The 12,517-nt window shown below is 36.9% G+C and overlaps 1 protein-coding gene across 1 annotated transcript in view; it reads right to left on the bottom strand.

Moving 5' to 3' along the window:
• Nucleotides 1-11,520, bottom strand: part of ProRS-m (prolyl-tRNA synthetase 2-like protein, mitochondrial) — a 34,666-nt gene extending 23,146 nt beyond the window's left edge. The window contains exons 1-3 of the mRNA XM_083118827.1: nucleotides 11,243-11,520; nucleotides 6,994-7,171; nucleotides 1,077-1,150 (exon numbers count right to left, since the gene is read on the bottom strand). Coding sequence (XP_082974953.1) covers nucleotides 1,077-1,150; nucleotides 6,994-7,171; nucleotides 11,243-11,401 — 411 coding nt within the window. The 5' untranslated portion in view covers nucleotides 11,402-11,520. The remainder of the gene's footprint in view (nucleotides 1-1,076; nucleotides 1,151-6,993; nucleotides 7,172-11,242) is intronic.
• Between the last annotated feature and the right edge of the window lie 997 nt (nucleotides 11,521-12,517).

The following is a 12,517-nucleotide window of genomic DNA, read 5'->3' as shown; positions in this document are numbered from 1 at the left end:
GGACTATTAACAAAACAATGGTATCAAGATATGTACTAAACTTTCAAGAAACTTGTTAATAACTCCTCTTAGATGTCGGCTGAAGTACACCGTCACCCCAACTTATTCACTAGGAAGGTTGTGACATCCCCATGCTGCCAGTGTGGTGGAAATGAAGAAAAATCTGATCATATTATCTTTGGATGTCATCTCCATATAACTATGCATGATTGTTTCTTAACCATAGGTTATCCGAAGAGGGAAGAAGAAGCTATCACCTTGAGTTTTTTAAATTTTTAAACTATAAAAATGTTTATATAAAACTGAAAATAAATTACATTGTTCCCTAGGATGATCCCAATATTTCTGTATTACTTTTCTTAAAAAAAAAAAAAAAAAAAAGTAACGTACGTAGGAGGCAAAATTCACTTGGTAGGCCTATCAGGCACCCTCTTGGATGTGTGTTATTCGAGACACTCATGCCAGTGACAGTGGTTGGTAATGATGATAATTTTTGTAATTATTATAATTAATATACAATTGCACCTATGTAAATAAAAAAGCATTGACAAAAAATTAATATGTTTTTTGCAAGTTTTAGAGAATAATAAAATGTATGTGTGACACTCATTCCATAATTGGCTATTAATTATGGTAATTTTTGTAATTGTTATAAACAATAAATAACTAAACAAGAAAGAAAGAAGTCATTCAATAACAAAATGGTTTCTTGAATTTGAGTGATGAAAAAATGGAAGGCCTGTGAGCCTCCCCCCATCCCCTCAAGTAAGTAAGTTTCTCTATGGCATGGGTAAGCAAGACGTTGAGAGAACTGAAAGAAGCAAGATATTATGGGCCATATGCCTTGTCAACACTTTTGAGTAACTATGAAAAAAATGTATGTACTTACCAATTATATTAGAATAGAAAATACAAAATTATGAAATTGTAGTAACAAATGTAAAATGTAACTGGTGCATAGGTTAATTGCCGAAACCAAATAAATAAATGAAAACATGAAAAAATCCACCTTATTTTAATTAGCGTCCATGCAAGAAGTAAATAAAAAATCAAAGAAAGAAATAACCTTTACCTACTGGGCTCAGAACAAGTTCCCTCTCATGTCTATCCTTTACTGTGTACAATTCAGCTCCTGCTGTGTGCCACCTACCTACAATGGATTGAGATAAATAAGAGAAAATTCCAATCTAGACAAATACACCAAAATATAATATGCATAGACATTTGCTTGACATATGCTCTTAAAATTTACATTTTTCAAGTTTTATTATAATTCTGGCTTACCCTTGAACTTCAGAAATATTGCCTTACTTCCTTTTTCATTTTCAGTGTTTTAAAATATCTAAAAGTCTTTTCTCTAAAATAAAACTACACAGAGATTGCACTAAGCAATTTACAATTGCTCAATATTGCATTCTGTCACGGCTCTATTTACAATACACACAAATACAGAGATTTTTTATTAGAATTACAATTACAAGTATGAAAATGTTATAATGTACACATTTCCCCCTTTAATTTTGCAAAAAAAAAAAAAATCTGAACATCTAATATTTGTCAGAGCACAATAAAAGTATTTCACGCCACATATGGTATAATGATGCACGCACACACTGTAATGATCACCAGCTATTCATATTTATTGATTTGGTTTATTTTTCTTCTCTTTTGTGCCACTTTTGGCTAATCACAAAGATGAGGATGAGTGATGAAAGAACACTCACAAAGAACAGCCATGGCCAAGCCAGAGTTCGAATCTCGAACCCCTGGTGTCGCAGCATGCTGCACTAACTACTCTGCCACGGAGGCCGGCTCTGCTTGCTATAAATATCACATAGAATCCACATGTAAGTCATTAATTTCAGTGTGACTTCTAGAAGACAAGGATTTGTCAATCAGTGGATAGGGTGAGCATACCAGTAAATGAGCATTCCCAAATACTACAAAGCAAAACAAGGCTTGGAACAAACTGAGCTAGTAAGGAATGAACTTGCATTCATCTACAATTCATATTCCCTTACATAAGTTGTGATTACTTTGTGCAGGTCATAAGGTAGGGAGTTCAAGATGGTGGATATGAGCACACTTGTATGAGTTCAGCGGACAAGACAAAGAACTTGGTATTGTTAATAAGCTAAGGATTAATACATTGCAATCATGTGTACAAGAAACATTCAAGTTGTGTGAATTTTTTGCTTATGTAATGGTTGCATCATCAAATCAGAATAATAGGCTATTCAAAAATCACATATTCTCTGTTGTGCATGACATTGCAAGAGATATCACCAGATGTCAATTTGACATCATCTCTAGTAAATGACCACTGCGGTCAGATAAGAAAGGAAGTTCCAGCTGAAATTGTTAAGGCCTTCCAATCATCTGCAAATGCTGACATATGACCAACTACCTCTTTTTGATCTTTGGGAAAAAATTCAAAGAGAAAGCTTCTGGAAATGAGCCTTGTGATTTTCATTTTGATGAGGGAGGAAATATTGATCTGCCCTGCTCATTGATACATGAAGGAAGTCAAGCTGAACTTTCTAACTCTGATATGAACATCGATACATCCATCTCAAAAGATACATCTAACCTTGTTGTTTACTACACAGTACACAAAATGCTAAAATATACAAAAAACAGCCTATAACTTTTTTCCAATTTGTTTAGGAAGCATTATTATTAAAAATGTTTTTGGTCATTCACTGGTACTGAGGTAGTCATTCACTGAATTTTGCTGGTCATTCACTAGTGTTTTGATTAGAATTCACCAAATCTTTAACTATTTCTTTCATATTGATATGCATTTACTTTTAAATCATATTCAATGAAACTCAACATCATGATGAATTCATTCATGCAATTAGATTCGATTCACTTTGTTTTTCCTTTCAGCTAGAAATAAAGTTGTGGTAAAATGCAGTAGTTGGAAATAGTGTGCTACTTGTAGCAGCGCTACTGTAGCTAGCTATAAAATTTTCGCTACAGCTTCATTTCTTCTTAGCATTTTGAGGTAAATTTTGAATGTATCATCATCTTCAAAAAAATGAAAAATAACTCTTACTTTTGCAGGAGGTTCATAAGGACAAAATCCATTACATGAAAATACTGATAATCAAGTTTATAAATATCTTGATATCATAGAAGTGGCCATGGTGGATCAGTCGGTAACACATCTGACTACCATGCTAAAGGTCCCGGGTTCGATTCCCGGTCGGTTCAAATCCGGGAACTTTTCTAACGTTGGAAGCGGCCCCAGCACCCACCCAGCATCGAATGACATGGGTACCTTGGGGAAACCCTAGGGGGGGGGGGTAAAGGCAGTCAGGGGCATGATGTTGATCACATCACCCCCACTCATGACCGGATCAAGAAAGTGTGGGGCGTTACCCCCACACCCCCTATACGCCTTCATGGCGTGGTGCTAAGCACAGGGGAGCACTTTACCTTTACCATAGATTACAGATATCCGTGAAATTTATTTAATTAGTATCTGAATAATTTTAATATCCAGATCGTAACAGGCATATATGAATAATGAATATATTCTGGCTAACGTCTACGTTTTTTGAGGTGCATTACTAATTTGGAGAGAAACCCACCTTGTTTGCGGCACCCCTGGAAAATAATACCTTCTTTGCACCACCCCCAGAACAAATCCTGTGGACAGATATCCAGCTAAATGTCATTAATTACTGTGTAAAACACATCTTGCAGTGCAAAAACAAGCTATCCATTTTCCACTAAAATGACAAAGTAATAATGCCAGCAATCAATGGGTGAGTAGGTTAACAGCATTGATCATTGTCAGTATATAGGATCTCACCAGCAAGAAATTATAGTTACAAGAACAATAAATATACAATTTCTGCAATTATAATTATTTTTGTCAAAATATTTGTTCACAAATTGAATAATTACAACATGTTTAGAAGACTCGTGTTTACACATCAGTTTCCGAAATATATTTTATGATATTGTATAAAGTATATACGAGTTATTGACTTTTCTGCATAAATGACAATTTTCTTTAATGTACAGTTTCCAAATTTATGTATGTTGCCTACTTTTACATCACTTTTCTGTAACTTTCGCTAATTACGACAATGAGGATGAATGGTTTATTTAGTAATTTTCCCATCTAGAGTAGCTTCCTGCCACTTTTGGCTAATTGTGAGAATGAAGAAGAATCATGAATGATGACGAGCAGTGTGGGTTGGTTGGTTGATTTGGTGTTTTAAGTCCACTTTATGCACAGTAAGGCTAATTGGGACTGGACCTACAGTTTAAAGTGGGATCTGAACCACTATGTGCCTCCACCGGGTATCAAACCCGGGACCACTCGATTACAGGGCAACGAGGCTGCCAATGTGACATCGGGAAGGCCCATGAGCAGTATGGGGAATGGAGAAGCAGGAGGACCTTGTCCTCCCAACTAGGCATCTTTCATAGTTTGAGATAAGTTAATCGGAACTGGATCCGAACCACTATGTTCCTCCACCGGGTATGAAACCTCGGTCCTTTTGATTACAAGGTGACAAAATTTCCACTCTGTCTTCAGGGAAGCATTCACAACAGGAAACTTACGTAAGGCATTGCTCCACCTATTTCTCATTTATACCATAGACGAAGCATCCCCCAGCTATAGCCAGGGTTCTAGCAAACATCTCCCATCCCAACTTACATTCCGTTCAAAGGCTAAGAACATAAAATTGATAAGTATCACATTTTTATGTTATTCCTCTTTTCCACAACACATTATAGTTAATTTCGTTTCGATACAAATGACAAATTCGAATTAATTTTTAAAAAAGTAGTCAGTGACAGATTTTTTTTCAAATAGGCACACATGTAAGGCCTCGTTTCAATAATCTTCCAAGTGGGCAGCACGCAGCAGGAATATTTACTTAGAAAAATGATAATTACAAAACACAGTTTACCTTCAATTGTAGCTCCTTCTTCCATTAGTTCATTAATTAAATCTGCACATATGGTAAAACTGCCTTAAACGTTGTCTCTCCATACGCAAAGTAAAATTGACTCTCAAAGGGCAGACAACAAAACTGCCAAAGAGCAGTGGCATATCAATATGGTGGATCGTTGGCCTCTCAACTTTGGGTCTTATTTTTTACCTTAAATTGAATGGGGGATGGAATGCAAGAACATGCAGGGTTCATGTTTTTATGGTGTCATTTCAAAAATTGTTGTATATAAATTTTTAGAGGAAATGTCAGTTATAGAATAATTATTTTATCTTAATGATGGATATCAGTTATAATTATTATCTAGATATTCAGAAAGTCTGGTTATCCATCATGTTCATAACATCCTTGAAATAGTGAGATATATTTTTCATTCAAAATACTGCCTTCATATCAGTCTATAAAAAAATGAAATATTTATTCTCAAGAAAAATATGTTGATATATAAAGATAAAAAACCCTACCAAATTTTATTTATGTAGAGTTGTAATAATTAATTTGGGTGACACACTAATTGCAATACTCGTATGTCAAATTTTAATTCCTATGCCACTTACATGGGTATGTCATTCTCAAACACTATAGTAAGTAACTGAAGTAACACTGCTATCAAAATTATTGAATGACTGGAATCATGACAATAAATAACAGAATCAATTTTCCAGTTAGTACAACTATCATACTAGGGGGTTCCTTTGAATAACCATGTGCTTGTCTAAGTTTTTTTCTATGCAGAAGTACTGCACAATAGTAGCATAGCAAGCTACTTTTAAAATGTAGCATTCTGATCACTGGTAAAATGTTCTTAACTGGTCATTTGAGCAATTAATTTCATGATGGATGTAGTATAGCTGAAGTATACCCAAATAAAATCCCACACTGTGGCCGTGCAGTCATGATTTGAGGTCCAGTTACTGGGCACATCCAAGTTCGAGTCTCCTGGGGGAAGTGTAACAACTTTCTCCAGAGAATTTGGTCTGTGTATGGAACTAGTGGCCACCCGCCATCGTGAGGAAATTGGGGAGCTACGAATGAGAAGTATACCTGGTCATGAAAACCTTCAACAATGACTGGGAGTTCGTCGTGCTGACACAGGTCACCGCATAACTGGTTGGAAGATCTCCCACCTCGGGTGAGTGAGTAGGATCAGGTGAGAGTGAAGCCGGAAGTTGGTAAGGAGCAACCGGAAGTATCTCCAATTTGTTTGAAATTCAGCATACTCACTAATTTGGGCCTCCTAATCATGAATCTGCAGTTGAAATTTGGCGATCATGTCTAGATATTGCAAAATAAGATGAAATAAGTGAGTCCGTCAACGGAGTAAACACCCTTGATTTATGAAGAAAACAACTATTTCTTGCAATGATTAGCGTTTCAAAACTATGTTTATGATGACCCTTAATTTTTACTATGCTTGCCTAACCTAACCTAACCTTACCGTGAATGGTTTGTGGGGTAACATTTTTTCCACCTTATGCAAGATGCCATTTTCTCAAATGTAAATCAATGCTCCATGCAATGGGTAGTGAACTTGACTTGTTCACATCATAAAACATGGCTACCATAATAGTGTATTGACAATCATAGCGTTAATATGTTCACGTAATTTCGCAATTTCTGGAAGTGACAGCCAATTTTTAACTGCAGATTCTTGATTACGAGGTCGAAATTAGTGAGTATGCGTAATTTCAAAGCAATCGGAGATACTTCCGGTATTGTAAATTTATACCGTTGGTAGGTAGGCCTGGGTTTTCAATGGGTTGTTGCACCACAGGTTATGTTATACATGAATGAATTCAAAGACTGCCTTTGCACTGCACTGCAAGGTACAAGAGAAATTTGCCATTGTAATATTTAGATCAGCACAAGTAACAAAAGGTTAGGAGGACCAATTATAGAAACACAACACATAACAATTGACACCTCAATTTTATATAAAACAACAGAAAATTCGAAAATGGTAAATCAATTACTGACTTGGTTTAGTAACTCATCTTACAGTTAATGTTACTACCTGACAACTTCCACAGGTCTCCTGACGTCAGGGATGGCAAAATTACTCTTTGCGCACCAAGAACTCTCATTTCTGTATCTACTATCTTGGTAAGCTTCTGTAAAGATCGTTCACCTAAAGGAAGCAGGTGAAATGCCCCTGGACTTGCAGGTCGAATAATTCCACAGTCAATCATCAACTGAAAATGAGAGAATTTAATGTAACTATTGTGATTATTTTTTTAAAAATCACTCAGTTAATATAAAAAAACATGCAAATGAAAAGCAAACCATTCATAATGTTTTGTCAAATGGAGAATTTCAAATTACTAGAGATAGTAGGCTACGTAAATTATGTGCAATCATGTTTTTTTGCTACCGGGTGGGTTCCACTGCATCGTTTTCTTTTATGTCATACCATTTTAGTTTTAAATTGCATGGACATTTTGACACACACACACATAGAAAGGTAAGCTACCAAGTATATGTTTACATTTACTTTTCCTCTCACTCAAATATAGGAAATTCAAGGGCAAATTTAGTGGGTGGACTTATGAGACCCCGACTCCCCCTGTCCTCCGGGAATGTCATTAATAAAAAGACTCATCTAAAGTATGGGATTTTCATGACATTATAAACAAACACAATTGAAGGGTCAGGGTGTAAACAAGTTAAGTCAATTTTCTGTCGAAAGTGAGCTAGCGGTGTCCTTTCCTGCTATGTTCATACTGTACTGGTCTTTACAACACTGTCCTTCATTTCATACATTTGACACTTCCATTCATCAAAGTGATTTAAGATGACTGGACCCCTCTCCGATTTTCTTCATATTTGGCATACTTACTAATTAAGGCCTGCTAATGACGAATCTGAAGTTAAAATTTGTCAGAATCGTCTTGAAATTGCAAAATAATTGCGAACCATTGACGCTAGCCCCACGAACCATGAACGTGTGGTTAGGTTCGTTTCGGTTAAAATTTGGTGTCGTAGTTAATATCAGGAATACATATATTTCCTTGTGAAACAAAAAAATTCGCGAAAATAGACTGTTTCCATACCGAAAACTAATGCCTTATTTTAGCTTATTTTGCAATTTCTAGACGTTTCCGACAACTTTTAACTTCAGATTCGTGATTAGGAGGCCTCAAATAGTGAGAATGCCAAATATGAAGAAAATCGGAGAGGGGTTCGGTCATCTTAAGTTGTTCCCATAAAAGCATATATTTTTTGTGGCTTTACATTTACATATCGAGTAACTTTTACTTTTTTAAAATTTTTGGTAAAATTTTCGTATCCGCAAAACGTATTTCTTGAATTTTACAGGAGAAAGTACTTACCGAAATGAGTTTCTGTATACTTTACAAAGATCTCGGAAGTGTTTTTTCCACTCGCTTAATATATTTTGCCAGTAAATAAGGTATTTTTCAACATTAATGTCTCTCCGATGCATGAACGCTGTTACCTCTATGTCCTTCCACTATGTGAATCAAATGTTGCGTGCATTCGATGATGTAACCCCCGGTCAGTGTTTCCAACCACACCGTTGTATTCCAACAACATGACAATTTTAACTATGTTTGCCTAAAATTGCCGTGCATGGTTCGTGGGGCAATTTATGAATGGTTTGTGGGGCTATCTGTGCATGGCTCGTGGGGTTTTTGAACCTGGAAAAAATACAAAATCAGCAACACGAAAGTAGGTATTTTTCGATGAAGAAGGTTGCAACACTGCACAACCACTGATCATGGACAATGCTAGTCAAGATTTCTCCGCCCTATTGCATGAAACATAAGCGAAAACGAACAAACAAGAATTACTCGATATGTCGAAAGTTGAGATTATTTGCATGAAAAAAAGGAAATAGCACCTTGAAGAATCCTTAGGAATGCAGAATATGTAAGTACCAATGTGAAAAAGAAGAAAAAGGAATGGTACCAGTTTCATAGATCGGAGACACATTAAAATTGCATATTTTGTGTTTCGCATGGTTCATACTTACCAATTGTGTATTGTGGAACATAGTTCAAGGTGCCATGATGCTTTTTACATGAAAACAAACACAATTTTTCACATTCTGAGTGCTTTTTGTTATTCCTTTCTTTGCTTCCGGAACACACAATATGGCGGGCACATCTTGACTCACGTTGTGGGTATGCAGTGTTTCAACCTCTCTCACCGAAAAATACCTACTATTGTGTTTGTCACCGGTGGAAATTATACATTATGCATGGGTAGCTGATGGATAACCCCACGAACCATTAACAGATAGTCACACGAACCATTTCCGACAAGGTTACGTTAGGTTTGGTTACGTTAGGCAAGCATAGTAAAAAAGGGGGGGGGGTTGAAACACTGACAGGGAGTTACGTCATCAAATGTACGCAGCATCCGGTTGTCGTAGGGCAAGCAAATGAAAGGAATGGCAATTGTGGGTACAGGTAAGAGTCTAGTTTTACGTCCTTTTCATAAGGAACATGTGTCATATATCGTTGGAAAGGTTATTGTATAAGGAATTCAACAAACTAAATCCCAAGGCAAGGAAAAATTTCCTCGAGGAGAAAATTGAGAAAAACCGATGTTGTCCGGATATGCGTGATTGAACGTACCGAGGTTATTTTTCGATGATAAAGCACATATTTAGGGGTGAAATGAGTGCTAATGGAACCTAACCTAACCTCGTAGGCATACCTCATTCTCGTGAATGGTTAGTGACAGGGTACTTGTTTACTATCCTTTGGACACATTTATTTATTTTTACAGAAGAAACTACTTACCGTAATAAGTTCCTGTAGCATTGTCGAACATCGGGAAGGTGTTTTGTGTGATGTGGGAATGTTTCATAGCTGAAATTCATGTTGTTTGTTGAAAATTAATTCTCCGACGGAGAATTGGCGCATAGATAGGTTAGTTCTGTTAGGTTAGGAAACATAGTTAAAATTTGGTGTCGTGTTAGTATCAGGATCTAGAAATTGGAAATAATTGCGAACCAATGGCGGTAGCCCCACGAACCATTGGTGCTAGCACCACGAACCATTGACGCGTGGTTAGGTTAGTTCTGTTAGGTTAGGAAACATAGTTAAAATTTGGTGTCGTGTTAGTATCAGCATCTAGAAATTAGAAATAATTGCGAACCATTGGCACGTGGTTAGGTTAGTTCGTCTCATGCAAGCGAAAAGGCCTATCAGAAAGACGTACTGGTAATGTGAAAAATTGCAATTAATTTCATCAAAACAACGTTGAAACACCTTCAGAAATGTTCCTCGAAGCAGATACGTAAGTACGAATGTCAAAAATTGACTAAACGAAAAAATTAGAGGTGTCCGAAGGATAGTAAATTTTGGTAATTTTAATGCGAATGCATGTGGTTTTCAACGAAAATCTGTTTCCGACGCACTATTGCTGCTGCCGCCATTTGCTTTCTGCACGAGAGCACAATACACGCTATTGCTGCTGCTACAAGATGACATGTCGAGGGTGCGTCGTGAAGTTGTTGCCGGGTGTGGAAGATGGCATGGAATTTGTAATTCGACACGGAATCTTGAAGAAAGAAGAGGAATGCAGGACGTGAAAGGTTAAAATTAAAAGAATTCCATGTATTTTCTTTCATCAAGAAAAACCGATGTTGTCCATATATGCTAAATTGAACGAAAGGATTGCTAATGGAACCTAACCTAACAGGCCTAACCTAACCAAGTAGGCATACCTCGTCCCCGTGATGGTTCGTGGGGCTATCGTGAATGGTTTTTGGGGCTACCCGTGGATGGTTTGTGGGAAATGAGGAACAACAGTAAGTACTCGTTAATGTAAGAAATAGACATTATTTTTGTTCAAATTCATTATTTCACCTAAAGAAATGTTCAGCAATGCAGGATAGTACGTTAGTAATATAAAAAACTGCGAAATAAATCATTGATAGGTGTCTCTGGTATAGTAAAGTAGTACCTTAATTTTTACCATAAGGAACAACAGTAAGTACTCGTTAATGTAATAAATAGACATTATTTTCGTTAGAAATTCATTATTTCACCTAAAGAAATGTTCCGCAATGCAGAATAGTACGTTAGTAATTTAAAAAACTGCGAAATAAATTATTGATAGGTGTCTCCGGTATAGTAAAGTAGTACCTAGTATGCTTTAGAAGTACTGGATTCCCCCCTGTACTTCGCATCGTATTGTTTATGTACAATATTATCCACTTCACACATACATACTTACAGGGAGATTTTTCTAATGGTCACTATACGGTGAGAAATAGCCAAGAAACTCCATACCTTTTGACTTTTTGCTATTCCTATTACATCTTTCGTTACTTCGGCGCCCTTAGGAACAATATTCACAGGTTGGAAAAGTTTTGATAATTTATTCATTGCGGCAATTTCACTGAAAAAACGTACTTGAACGGTGAAAAGGAATCGTCCTTTTATATACATTTTATGATATGACTTATTTCTCTTGACAGGTTTGAAAAATACCGGCTTCTCTTCTGTCCTTGCACCGAAAAATCTAGCCTAGCACCACGAAGTAAGATGTTATTAATCTGTGGTCGGTGCACACGACATAGGTATAATCTGTGACCCAGCAATGGTAGGCTAATAGCCCAACCACATCTCGAACATGTGACTGCGAGATCGATTTGTACTGCGGTTCTAGATGCAATAAAACGCAAACATTAATATCTCAAAGAAGTTTAATGTGCAGAATAAACCTATGCAATATTACTTGTAAAATGTTAAGGATATACAAACTTCCTATCCTAATAAATTTTAAATAACCAGTTTTGTCGATTTTCGTATCGCACGATGTATCGAAATTGAACATACACTTCCTTCCAGCAATGCCAACCCTAACATAATGGTGCTAAACCTAGCATAATTTAACCGTCATTGGCACCTAGTACCCTGTCTTTGGCATAACAGCCAAATCTAGCATAATCAACAACCGCTCCGAGTCTGAGCGGCGGAAGTTTAATTCAAAGGAAAGAACTCTGAAGAAGTAAAAAAAAAAAAGTACCTCCACATCTCTATTTCAGGAGTGGACATGTTCCACTCACCAATGTCTTTAATCTCTTCCGCATCTTCCTGTCATAGAAGAGGGTGGTACTGGAGGAGGCCCACCCTCTGTTTTGTCCTTTCTAAGCACCGGCGCAAGGGGTCAGCCATTTGTGGTGCCTTATTTTTCAGAGGGATATTTATGACAGGAAATCTTAAAAAGTTGGATTCGCAAATAAAGCTAATGTGCCGCCTTTCCTTGTCGGCGAATTTTGTGACAATGTTTCAAGTCGAATCAATTTGTCTTCTGCTGGTGTTCGGTTCGGTCTGCATCTTGCCATTTTGGAAACCGTTCTGTGCCGTTGCCCGTTGCAAAAAAGGCGTGTAGCTAATATTGTTTGTGTGTGTGCGATTCGGGGACGGCGCCAGGGGTGGGCACGGGTGGGCAAGCGCCCACCCAAAAATTTCTGTGCCCACCCAATCAAATTCAATAAGTACATACAGTATACTTGGAGATATATGAATGATTCGATAAATAAGTGTATTCTGGTGTTCATA

This window comes from Lepisma saccharinum, chromosome 1, assembly GCF_977018435.1.
Source record: "Lepisma saccharinum chromosome 1, izLepSacc3.1, whole genome shotgun sequence".
Classification (NCBI taxonomy): domain Eukaryota; kingdom Metazoa; phylum Arthropoda; class Insecta; order Zygentoma; family Lepismatidae; genus Lepisma; species Lepisma saccharinum.
Note: the sequence above shows the minus strand (reverse complement) of the source record. Positions and strands in the feature narration are given on the sequence as shown.